The 12,821-nt window shown below is 59.6% G+C and overlaps 1 protein-coding gene across 1 annotated transcript in view; it reads right to left on the bottom strand.

The window, feature by feature from the left end:
- LOC117639858 (synaptotagmin-16) overlaps positions 1 to 12,821 on the bottom strand; it is a 27,384-nt gene extending 14,563 nt beyond the window's left edge. The window contains exon 1 of the mRNA XM_034375801.1: positions 12,794 to 12,821. Within this exon, the coding sequence (XP_034231692.1) occupies positions 12,794 to 12,821 (28 nt within the window). The remainder of the gene's footprint in view (positions 1 to 12,793) is intronic.

Below are 12,821 nucleotides of genomic sequence, written 5' to 3'. Positions count from 1 at the left end.
GGACGGTTTCGAACAGTCGTGTCGTCGATCTGTCTTTCTAAGCATCCTTAGGGACAGAAAAACCGAGAAGGACTCTTCGGATTCAGTCTGCTGGGCGACCGAGTGGTTGGCCCGGGGCGGCGTCCTTCAGCGACCGGGGACTCGGTTATGAACGCTCCACGTACTTTCGTCATCTCCAGGAGCGGGCCCTGCCGGCCCTACCCTCAGATGAAATTCCATCCCGAAAAAAAAAAAACACGCACACACACATACTCCTCCTTCCTTCTCTCTCCTCTCTCTCTCTCTCTCTCTCTCTCTCTCTCTCTCTCTCTCTCTCTCTCACACACACACACTTCCTCCCGAGTCGTCTGCAAGGCCTCGCAGCAAGGACTACCGGGAGCAGAAGGACTCCTTTTGTCGCGTTTTCTGCGCCACTGCGCCCACATTGTGGTCCTGGAAGACTCTGTTGCCGATCTGCCCGTGTATATCTGACGGCCCGCCTCTGCTTCTAAAGTTCCTGCCACCCTGGCAGTGTCTCTCCGGGGCAGGCCCAGGCCCCAGGTTTGTGGCTGGCCCGCCGCACGGGACGTCCGCCGCCGGGCCGGAGTGGCCGGAGGAGCGAGCCGAGTAGGTGGCCGGAGCCCCGGAGCCAGGGCCACATTAAAAACTTACATTACGGGGCGGGGCTGCTGGATCCACGACCACGCTGCCGAGCACTCTGCGAGCGCGGATGCCGCGGGCGCTCCGAGCGCCTCTCCGGACCGGTAGAGCACTCCCCGGAACAAGCATAGTTTCCCCGAACGTGAATGTGTTTCAATCAACAGAACGCCCGTTGCATAGTCTCTCCCAAAGTTGGGCCGGGGCCCCGCGGGGCTGGCGGCCTGGCGGCCACGCAGTTTCCAATTGGACTTTCCATTCGGCCGCGCGCGGTTCCACTCATCTTTCGGAAAGCCATTTCAGCCGTCAACAAAAACAACATCATCAACAACAAGGCGACAGCACGGCGGGCCCTTGAATGGGGAGCAGGGGGGTCCATGAATGGACTGCGAGCAGCATCCCCTCCAGCCAGCCTCGCCCCAGCCTCGCCCCAGCCTCGCCACCCCCAGAGCCACTTGAACAAACGCACGCACCTGCTTTCAGCAGCAGCGGGGGCAGGGGTGGGGGAAGGGGGGGCACGGGGGTCAAAGCAGGAGATCAATATGGAGTCGCGCACGTGCCATGTCCGGGCCTGTCCCCCCCCCCCCCCCCCCCGCCCCCCGCGGGCCGGAAACCAAACAGAGTGAAAGCTCCGCCCGGGAAAGGAAGGAGAGGAGTAAAATAAGGGGAGGAGGCCAAGCAGCGCTCTCACGAAAACATGTTTTTATTTTCATTCGGGGTGCTCCCGGTTCGGCGTGTCCGGCGGGATATTGCTGCCGCTGGGGTTGTGTGTCTGCGGTATACAAGCGAACAGCCCCGATCGAGCTTGTCGTTTTAATGTACTCGGGTTTCGTCGTGTACAGTACAGTCGGATGTTCCAGCTGGTGTTGGTGTTAGAGTAAGCTTTGCTCTCTCTCTTTCTTTTTTTTCGGGCACTGGGTTGGCAGAGTAGGAAGGGGCAGAGGGATTCGACACGAGGCGAAGAGCGCTAAGCCGCCTCCCCATGCGAATTGGGAACGCTTTTAATTACTCGACCCACAGTCCGGACTCGGCTAGCTCTCACACACACACACACACACACACACCACACACAACACACTAACACACACACACTAACACGTTCACACATACATACGGGAAAGCGTGGCTACAAACTGCGAAAAGCGGAGAGTGAATTAAACGCCCAATAGCGAAAACAAAAACAATAAACAAAACAGGCGCCACTTTTGAGACAAAAAGAGAAAAGATATTGATATAGCAACATAAACAAAAGAGAGAAAAAAATAAATGCTTATATTTAAAAATCTATTAACAATTGCTGACAGCCAAGGTAAGAGGGAGCTGCTAAAGAGCATCAGCACAGTGCAGGATTCAAGTTCAGCATGTGATGTGATCTATATCGCTTTGCGAAAAATTCCCCGATCTGCTCCCCACAATTTGTCCGTTTTTTTTTTCGGAATCTTCGGCTGGAAGGTGCGGATAAGGATGGATAAGGGCCCCCTGGTGGGCCTTGTGCGGGTTTAGCGAGCTGGACCTGTTGCTCGGGTTGCGCGGCCTGCTTGGCACTCTGACCTTTCTCTCAGGCAAGCGATCTGCAGCGCCGCCCTTCCGAGCGTCCCGTCGCTCCGTCTCTCTCGCACCCACTCGGGACGCCACACGAGAGCGAGAGAGAGAGAGAGAGGGGGGCGCGTTCCTCCCCGTGCTAATCACCGCCCGGACGCTGACGGGCTGACGGCCTCACAAAGGGAACTCCATTAAGGGCACGTGGCGCGGCGGGGAAGAAAAAGAGGGAAAAGATTCTGGAAAACGTCCTGTTACGTAATTAAGAAACCCGGTCCCACGGGGGTCGCCTCGCTGCCGCCGTCGCCGTCTCGGCGCGAAATGAAGCCGTGGCCGCGGAGGGCCGACGGACCGCCCCACTGGAAGCCGATGGCCAAAGCCAAAGTAGACGACGTGGCCAAAGCGGAAGTGGAGGGGGGGGGGCAATCCCACGGCCGAGCGCCCCGCTGCGGCGCCGCTGTCGCCCTGATGACCTCGGCCTCACACCTGCGGTCGTCAGTCAGTACATGACCAGCACGCTGATTCCCCCCCCCCCCTCGCACTCAGGGGCTGTCGGGTGCGGGAGAGACCTAGAGAGAGACGGAGCGTTGTTCGGGGGGAAGTTCGGAATCAGACCGCAGCGTGGCAGTGCGCTGGTTATTATTCCAGAGACTACAATGGGTGGCGCCGTGGCGCCTGGCGCCGCTCCAGCCCCTCCAGCCCGGCGTTGCGTTGCGTGGCTCGCCCTGACCACCGCCTTGACCTAATTCCTGCTTCCAGCAGCGCTTCCAGCCCTTCCAAATTCCCGTTGAGGCAGGACGAAATACCGCCTCGGATCAGACGCAAAGGCAGCTTAAAGTCGGCCCAAAACACGATTTTTCAAAGACATTTGTGACCGTTTTGATCAACTTTGCGGCAATACTGCTTGCGATTGGTTTATCATTTTGTTTCTTTGGATCCCCGCTCCGAAATAATGATAATAATGGTGAAAAAGGGAAAAGAGGAGCCTCGGAAATGCATTATTTCTCGAACGCGGGTGAGGCTCCACCAATAAACGCAAAAAGGGAGACGACTCTGCCAATAGATCCACCAACTTTGCCAAAATTGTAAAAAAAGTCGCAATTTGTTTGTTATTTCTTTTAAAGCATCTTTTTTATCGAAAGGACAGCTGGACTGGACTGGGCCGCAAAGTTGATCAAAACGGTCACAAATGTCTCCGCGAAAAATCGTGTTTTGGGCCGACTTTAAGCGTCCACTGCGTCTGATCCGATGCGGGCTTTCGTCCTCCCTCAACGGGCAATTGGTCTTCGGACCTTCCTTTTGCAAGCCTTTGTTACGGAGTGCGATTATCTGCCTTAGTTTGGGAGCAGTATTGCCGCAAAGTTGATCAAAACGGTCACAAATGTCTGAAAAATCGTGTTTTGATCAACTTTGAGACAATACTGCTCCCAAACTCAGGCCGATAGTCGCACTCCGTAACAAAGGCATGCTAAAGGAAGGTCCAAAGACCAAATGCCCGTTGAGGGAGGACGATATACCGCCTCGGATCAGACGCAGTGGGTGCTTAAAGTCGGCCCAAATCACGATTTTTCACAGACATTTGTGACCGTTTTGATCAACTTTGCGGCAATACTGCTCCCAAACTAAGGCAGATAATCACACTCCGTAACAAAGGCATGCTAAAGGGAGGTCCAAAGACCAAATGCCCGTTGAGGGAGGACGAAATACCGCCTCGGATCAGACGCAGTGGCTGCTTAAAGTCGGCCCAAAACACGATTTTTGCTTTAGCGACTCCACGATTCCAAACCAAACGCCCTGTCTCTCTCGCGCACTCATGTCGCAAGGAGAGAGAGAGAGAGAGAGAGAGAGACCAACGCTCTGCTCGGTATGAGCCAGCACGCCGCGTTCCCGTGCATCCTGAACCAGCCCGCCCAGCCCAGCCCGTGAATGGACTCGTCCAAAGGCCTCCCCCCCCCTCCGGAGCGAGCACGGCCCAGCCAGCCAGCCAGCCCCAGCCCCGCCTGCTCAATGGCTGAGACAGCCCCGACGGCCACCACGGGGCCACCGCGGGGCCACCCACCGCGAGCGTCACAGCAGCAACAGCATTTATCTTTCCTCCCGTCATCCTCCGAAGAGTGCGTTCATAAGAGCGACACACTCGAAACAAAAAAAAAGCGCCTCGCCAAAAAAAACAAAAACAAAACATCTGGAAGGTTATCTCTTTGCTTACGCGTGACAGTGAGCTGTTTACCCCGCCGCCATCAGGGAGTATCCGATGTCCCAAGCGCCTATTTGAGCTCCAGTCACCTCCTGGCGTGTATTCAGACACTGCGATAGGAGACGCTGCCCGCGACCTCGAGAGGGAGAGAGAGAGAATCGAGTGGAGACGGCGGCGCGGACACGGCGCTGTTGTTGTTGTCGTCGTCGTCGTCGGCGCCGAGATGGACGGCCGCACTGACGGCCTGACGGCCAGCCTGACGGCCTCATTGATGGCGGCGGGGCTCTCTGCCACTCTCTGCGTGATGGGAGGCTGCCTCCGCCCCGCCCCGCCCCGCCCCGCTCCACCCCCAACGCACCCTGTGACCCAAATCTGGCTGCAGCGCGGCGTGACGTCACGACGGCACGACGGCGGGGAGGGAGACCCGGAGAGACCATTCACGTTTCCGTGCCGTTCAGTTCTGGCCAGCTTTGGCTCCCCCTCGCCTCCCCGCCTCCTCGCCGCTCTGCTCTTTGCTCCGCCTCGCCGCGCGCTCGGCTCCACCTGCCGGCACACTTTTTGATGAGGAAACATGCACGGCCGTCGGAAAAGCGGGAGAGCCCTTTCCCCGCCGTGCGGCGGAGCGTACTGCTTCGGAACGGCTTCCGTCACCTGGATGTTTATGTTCCAGATAGCAAAGTTTCTCGAAACGGTAACAGAAATCGTCGTTTGGCCTGACTTTAGGCAGCCACTGCGTCTAACTTAAGGCGGATAATCGTTCTCCCTCAACGGGTGGGTACTCTTTGGGCCTTCCTTTAGAACCCCTTTGTTACGGAGTGCGATTATCCGCCTGAGCTTGGGAGCGGTATTGCCTCAAAGTGGGCGCCGGCTGGACGGTAACGATGGTAACGACGGTACCCATGGTAATGCGCCGAAGCGAGCAGCTGTACCAGCAGCGCCAGCAAATTGGTTCTAAGGTGCTGGGGCCTTGGGGGCCTTGGGTGTTGGCTAGGGTGGGGTGGGTGCGCGTCTGCTGGGGCGGCGTGTGGTGGGGGAGGGGTCGCGTTTCAACTTGAACCGCCAACCGCCAGGTCCCTGGTCCCCGGCGCCCTGGGTCCTGGGGCTCGGGGCGGCCATGGGGCGGCCGCCATGGGGAGCGCCTCGCCGGTAGGCAAGCCCCGGCGGCTCCGTGCACAGCGGCACGGCGCGTTGCCTAACCGCCGGGCGTCCGGACGCTCTGGCACAGCGGGCCCATCACGTATGCAGGATGAGCCAGCGAGCAGGGCGGGCTGCCCCTCCGGCGGCGTTGCCTGCATCTCGTATCTTGCATCTTGCAGGCGAGAGCAGCCAGAGCACTCCGCTCGCCTTCACGTTCGGGAGCAGTGTCGGGTGCGAGTGAGACAGAGCGATGAGCTCACGCACGTGCCGCGTGGGGCTGGCGCGCCGTGGCGAGGCTGGCGGCTTGGCTCTCCCTTCCTCGCGGCTGGCGGGCTGGGCTGGCTGGGGCTGGCCCGCCGTGGAAATCAATATAAGAGAGGAGCCCTCCAGGCCGTGCAGCCTTCCAGCCCTCCAGCCTTCCAGCAGGTGCGGACCGGCGTCTGCCTCCCCTCCCTTCTCTCCCCAGGGACTGCCCCCCCCCCTTTTCCACGCTCGTTTCTCTTTCATGTCGCTGCCGGCTCGCATGGCCAAGTGAACCGGAATTAAATTTAGCGACCATCGAAAAGAAATTAGTACCGGTTCCCATCCCGAACACCGAAGTAAAGCAGGAGGCCTCCCCATTAAGTCTGTGGAGGGGGTGTAGAGTTTTAATTTTTTTTTGTTTTCGGAGTGGCGTGGCGTGGCGGGGCGTGGCGGGGCGGGGCGGTTGGCGCGAGCGGGACGTGATGGCGCAATAAAGCGAGTGGGAACGGCACGGCCGGCACGGCGAGCCACCGAATGGCTTCTTCAGGCGGAGGGAGACTGGAGCGGGTCGGGACGAGGCGAGGCGAGGCAGGACGCAGGACGCGCGGAGACGCGGCGACGAGGCGACGCGGCTAGCCTGTAAACCCAAACGGCTCTAAACGACGCGGGCATGGTCCTCCGCCCAGCCGCCCCATGCCGCCCCACCCTAGGGCGCCCTGCCCTACGCCACCCTGCCCGCCCTCGGCCGGCCCCACCCCGCCCCGCCCCGCCCCACCCCGCCCCGCCCCACCCCGCCCCGTCGAGATCGGCCGCCTCCCCGACCCACCCCGCGCGGAAGACCCACCTCGACCCTCGCCCTGTTGACTGCCTCTGGCGGGAGGGGTTCCAGACGGACCCTTTTTCTCTCTCTCTCGCACCCACAGGGGCGCCCCGTGAGTGCGAGAGAGGTGGCCGCCGCTCAGACTAGGGACTGGGGAGGGGGCCCTTCCCCTCCGAGGGGCCTGACCCGTCGCCCTGTTAGGGAAAGGAGATGCAGGAGAGGGCGCGGTGGGTGGCGGCGCGGCGGCGCGGCGGCCCAGGAACGTTGAACCGAACCCACTCCAGTACCCGCCATGGGCCCACTCCAGAGCACACACACTCGCCGGCGAGTCCAATTCCCTGTGCTCTGGCCAGAAAAGGAAACTCTCAACAAATAAGGGAGCTAGCTGTCCGGAGGGATTTCGGCCAAAGTCAGCCGAAATCAAGATTTTCCGACATTTGTCGCAGGGTGCTGGCATCGCCTGCGCGTGTCGACAGGCGTCAAAAGCGCGGCAGGTGACACGACGTACAGGGTGTCAGCGCGACCTTGGGCGAGGGCGCGTTCTGTCTCTCTCACTCACGCGGCCTTTCGGAGCACGTTTTTTCATGACTCGGAGGGAATCATGTCGATAATTCACAAAGTACACCGGGCCGGCTGGCACGCCAGCTGGCGTCGCTCCGTCTCCCTCGCACCCACGGGCGGCCCGTACGGGTGCGAGAGAGACAGAGCGAGGCAGAATCAATACCGCCTACCTCCTGGCGCCACGACGGCCATGGCGGCCATGGCGGCAACCGAGCGGTGCTACTCATCTATTATTGTCATGGACGCCGACCTCAGCACTGGGCTGGCTTTGATGTCCCTCCGCGTGCCGCGCGGGCCGCACGTCAGCCAGGGTTCGGACTGGGCGACGCTGTACGGGACAGCGCCTCAGCGCCCTGGAACTGCCGCGCCGTCCGCTGTCTGCCTTTGGTACGTATCGAACCCCGGCCAGAGGTACCGACCGAGCACAGGTGCCGTCCACTCTCCGAGGTGTCATCTATTAGCCGAGCTCTGTCTCGCTCTTACTTTCCAGCTCTGCTTGTTTCCGGCCGCGGATCGAAACCCCAATTCCCCCTTTTTTTGCAGCATTTGCCGCCGGCGCCCAGCGCGCAGGTAGCGCCTGTAAAGGGCGGGTAGGCAGCCCGAGCGCAGCCGTGCCGCGCGGCCGGGGCGTTGCCCACCGCGCAGGGGCTCCGAGCGGCTCCGACGCGCTGCGCTCCTTCGCCGACAAGTGATTAATCCTCGGCGTGCCTTGCGCCTTGCGCGGTGGAAGTTTCCATTATCTCGTCTGCCTCGCCGCGCCGCTCGTTGTTACGCGTTGATGCCTTCGGCCCTTCGGCCTTGGGGCCGACGGCGGAGTGGCAGGCCGGCACTCTGTCTCTTTCGCACACGCAGCGTGCCCCAGGGAGCGAGAGAGACACGCGGTGGAATCGCTCGACGGCCCGAAAGAGTCGCCCCGTCTCCGTCGCACTCACTACGGAGCGTACGGCCCAAGGTCACCGCGGGAACCCCTGATGGACGCGTTTGGCGGCGGCGGCGGCCAGGACAGTTTTGCCAAGTCCGGAGGCCGGCGGGGTCCCAGGCGGCCCCCGGGGGCCCATCACCCACCGCGGAGGGCTGTATATCCTGTTGTCATTTTATTCTTGTTTCCCCCCGCTGTTGTTGCTGATGTTATTGTTGGCTGCGCCCTCTATTTTTCTGGGTCAGCCTTTTCTCTTTTTTCAGTGGGGGTCGCGGCGAAATGGAATTCGGAAAGCAACAACAACAACACGAACAAGAGCGAGGGCCTTCTTTGCAGGCTGGCGGAGTGACGGGCGGCCCGAGAGGTTAAGGGAGAGGAAAAGAAACCCCTCGGCTCGCGTCGGCTCCGAACGAGGCGATAAGAAGGATAAGGCGGCGCCGGCGGCGCGTTCAGGTGCAGACAAACGGTTGTTGGCCCAGCTCGCTTCCCTCCTCGCTAGCCTCGCGTCGGGGAGCTGCAGCGAGGCAGCCAGGGCGGTTGTTGGCTGTTGCCGACCCAGATAGCTTCACAGTCATGCTTCCTTGTCATGGAAATGACGCCCCCCTTGCCCTCCTCCCCTTCCCAGTGTCGCAGCACTGACCTCTTTCCTTCCTTCCCCGAGCCCACTTTGTTTCGGCTGCGGGGGGACCCTTGTTGTGAAAAGTTAAACAACGGAGGGCCGGCCCCGCCCGAGGCTCCACCCGAGGCTCCACCCGAGGCCCAGCTAGGCCGTGCCAGCACGCGTGGCGAGGTTGGGTAGGCATGGTGTTGAGGTGCGGCGTGCTCCACAGTGTGCTTTTCCTGATCCTGGAGACTCCATCCTGGAGACTCCAGCGCGGCCCTCCCACCCAAGGAACGGGGTCGGGCGGCGTGCCATGACTTTGCCATGACGGCGGTCGCCATGAGTGCAGTGCTGGTTAATTTAGAGCCGCTTGATGAGGCGATGTCGCCTCTAGTTAGAGATTAATGCCCCGGCGAATGGTCGGCCAGTAAAGGGGTGGCCGCCTCGCCGCTGCCTTGCGCTGCAGGGCGGTCGGGGCAGGCAGCCCTCTGACCCAGTTGGGGCGCGGCAACACACGATCCGAAGGGATAAGTGAAAGAAGCGAGGCAGGTCCAGCTGCGCCCCCTCCTCCCCTCTCCCGCATACTACCCCGTATAAGGAAACCGAACGAGTATTGACTGAGAAATTTGAAAGGGAAAGGAAAAAAATTTGAACTCTACACCCCCTCCCCAGTCTTAATGGGGAGGCCTCCTGCTTTACTTCGGTGTTCGGGATGGGAACCGGTGCTATCAGGTACCTGGGGTTAATCCCGTCAGCGACTCTAAGCGTTCGCCGGGGGACCCAGTAGGACCCCAAAGCTCAGGCAGCTGGGTGAGAGCACCCAGTACGAAGCTCTTTGAGGGGCGGGACGTAGAGTGAGACGACAGAGAGACAGAGAGAGAGACTCAGACAGAGAAGAGGTTTGGTGGGAGCTTCTTGTTTTCGTAGGGTTGGTTGTGTACCCCATGGTACCCCCACTGTCCGGCGCTCCCGTACCGAACATACAGCGTTTTAGGCCAGCTTCAAAGGACTTATCAACGCCTCCCCGACAAGTCGAGGAGGCACCACCCGCAACCACACACCGGGTGGTCTGGATTGATGGATCAAATACTCCATCGCTCCAGTGCCGAGGCCAACCCGCCGAAGCGGATTGCTTTTTAGACACCCACAGCGGAGTGGCCAGGTGAATGTGACTCTGACCACTACGCTATCACGCTTGTACGTCTGGCAGCGTGTTGGACGACGGGTTTGAGTTGCACTGGGAGGAAGGCGGTCGAAAAATGTAATGAAATGATGGGATTCGATCCCCGGACCCCGCCGTCGGGATCACACGACTATACGCTCTCGGCCACCACGGCCCATGATGAGGGGACCGGCGTGAGGTGGGTTGTTGACGCAACAGGACTCGACCGACCCGGTCAAAATATCGCAAGAAGTTGGGGGAGTCGAACCGCCGACCCTAGCATTGGGAATCGACGCCTCTACTCCCTGGACCACCACGTCCCATGCACAGGGTGGGCTCACGTTCACGGGTTTCAACCGCACTGGGTGAGGCAGTAAAATTAAATGGAAATATTTGTTAGGAGTTGAACCTCCGGCATGTGGGTCTGTTGCACACGGCTCCGCTCGGATGGCCTCGAACCACCACCCTTAGGATAGTAAGTCGAAAAAACGTATGTGACGCTGGTATTCGAACGCCCGCCTGCGGTAACTCGATCCCACGTCTCTAACCTCTCGGCTATCACAGCAGTTGTGAAACGCGACGGATCATCTGCTTTCATTAACGTTCGTTGAATGAGATTTTTTGGACTACCTGAACTATATTGGTTGCCTAAGCGAGGCGAGCCAACGCCTTGGAGTGAACAGAGCTATTAAAAAGACCGCAAAAAGAAGCCTTTTAAACGGGTGAAAATGAAAATGAATGGTTTCTTTTCTCCTCTTTCGCGTTAATGCGGAAGGCAGGATGGACGGGCCGCTCGCACGGACGGCGTAACGAATGTGCCTCAGGGGATGGGCCGTGCGGCCGGTGCGGCATGCATCCATTTTGGGGCGATAGTGAGGCAGGGCGGCGGCGGCGCGGCAGGGCACATATTACCCCCACCCCCGGGGCCTGCCCACCCAGGGCATGAATAGGCCGGGACACTATCCGCAGGACACGATTGTGGCCTCGCAGGCTTTAGTGTCTCTCTCACTCACACCCCTGCGGGACGCCCCGCGAGTGCGAGAGAGACAGGGCGTTTCGGCATCAGCCTGCAGGCACACCGTTGGGGAAGGGGTTGCATTCGGTGGCGGAGGACTGGACGAGGGAGTGAGACGGACGGGCGCGGACTGCAGAGGGAGCGGGACGGAGCGGGCCCGGCGACTGCACCGTAAATCGTAAACAATCTGCATATCAGCGACGTGCACTGTATGGCGCAGCGCTGACTCGCCGTCCCCCGGGCCGCGCTCCGCCCTGCAGGGCCCCGGCCCGCCCCGGCCCTCCGAAACTCCGAAAGCATCCACGCCGACGCCGTGGAGGGCCTTCGCCGCCGCCCCGTGGGACCTGAGCCACGGCTTGGGCACGGCCTGGGCCTGAGCCACGGCCTGAGCCAACCCGCGAAAGAAAGACGCATTGCATTCCAAAACGAAGACACGTTTGTTCTTCGCAGAATCCCCTTTCGAGTCTACGGCCGGTCCTCCGGGTCGTCCGGCTCCGCTTTCCGTATTCCACACTCCACTCCGCAAAGCCCTAAAGCCAACCAAGGGGCCTCTCAGAGCGCCGCGGAGCCTTCGCGCCTCCTCCAGGCTCCAGGGCCTCCACGGCCTCCAGGCGGACTTGGGATTCCAGGGAATCGGGGCGCGACCCAGGCGCGCAGCCCGTCCGGCCCTTTCCAGTGAGTTGGCATTGTTGGCGATGTTTCGATATCTCGATATCCCTGACTGGCAGCTCGCGGCGGCCCTTGAGGCGCTCCTTGAGGCGAACCGCCAAGCGCCAAGGCAACTAACCATTCACCTAGTGCGGTCGATCTACACACAAAGTCCGTTCGCCAGTAATCACCCTCACCGCATGCGGTCTGATTCGAGCAGCAGCAATCCTACACCCAATTATTTTACAAGTGTGCAAAACAGGTTTTTTTTTAAATCCTTTTTTGGCCCCGGACTGGAAGTACGGTAATGCGGCCCGACAGGCGTGTTGGCGTGGGGTGCAGCGCAGTGAGGGAGGGGTCTCTCGGGCACGCCAGAGGCACGCCAGAGGCACGCCAGAGGTGCAACGAAGAGAAATAGGTACCGGTGGGGTGGCTGGGGTCGACGAACTCGGCCGAGTCCACTCGCCGAGGGAGAGAGAAGAAAAAGGAAGGAAAAGAACGAGAGAGAAAAAACTCGTTCTCCCCGTTTCAGATTGCTATTACTGAATGCATAAACGGTGGTGCGGTAACGTAAAAGTGCTGGTGGTGCATCGGGTGCACCGAGAACACACAAATACGTACAAAGGGGAAATTTAAAAAAATATGAAAAAAGTTTAGCATACCTAACTCGACACTGCCGTAAACAGTGATGCCGTCCAGATCGAAAACTTTCGCGTAAGTGTCGTCCACCCCTGGAATAAGATGTCAACAAAGGGATGAACTTTCGTAAACATTCGAGTGATATTGTAAATTAAAAGGGGAGGGACGGGGTGAAAAATGAAAACTTGTAAATTCACTCCAGGCCGAATCACTATCAAACTAAAACAAAGCGAATGGGAAAGGCGTGAGACAGCCCTTCGCTGTGGACCGAGTGCATGGGAGGTCAGCAGCCTACCAAAACATTGCGCCATTTACTGGCTAAGAATTTTACTACTGGAGGAACCAAAATTTCCCCCTTACACCCACACATTTCCTATTTGCTTCTCGTTTCAGTACCGCCTCACCCTCCCTCTTTAACCAAAGTCCCGATCATCTCCAAACGTCAACACATCATGGACCACGCGGGCGGGGGATGAGGGAGGCGCTCCCGTATTTACCTCACCAAGATTCTGTTTCTCTACCGATTGAAGAAGCCGAAAGAGCCAGGGGCGCAGGTCAGTGAAAGCATAGCCCGAAAATTTCCACAGGGCGACGGATGATTGGTGTCGAAGGACGAAGGACGTCGAATGGGGGAGAGTTGAAGCGAGGTCACCACCTAACCTCACTTCGCACTCACCATTAGTGTAGGCCGTCTCCACTGGCAT

Source organism: Thrips palmi, unplaced genomic scaffold (assembly GCF_012932325.1).
Source record: "Thrips palmi isolate BJ-2018 unplaced genomic scaffold, TpBJ-2018v1 HiC_scaffold_12, whole genome shotgun sequence".
NCBI lineage: Eukaryota > Metazoa > Arthropoda > Insecta > Thysanoptera > Thripidae > Thrips > Thrips palmi.
This window is presented reverse-complemented; position numbering and strand designations above follow the sequence as displayed.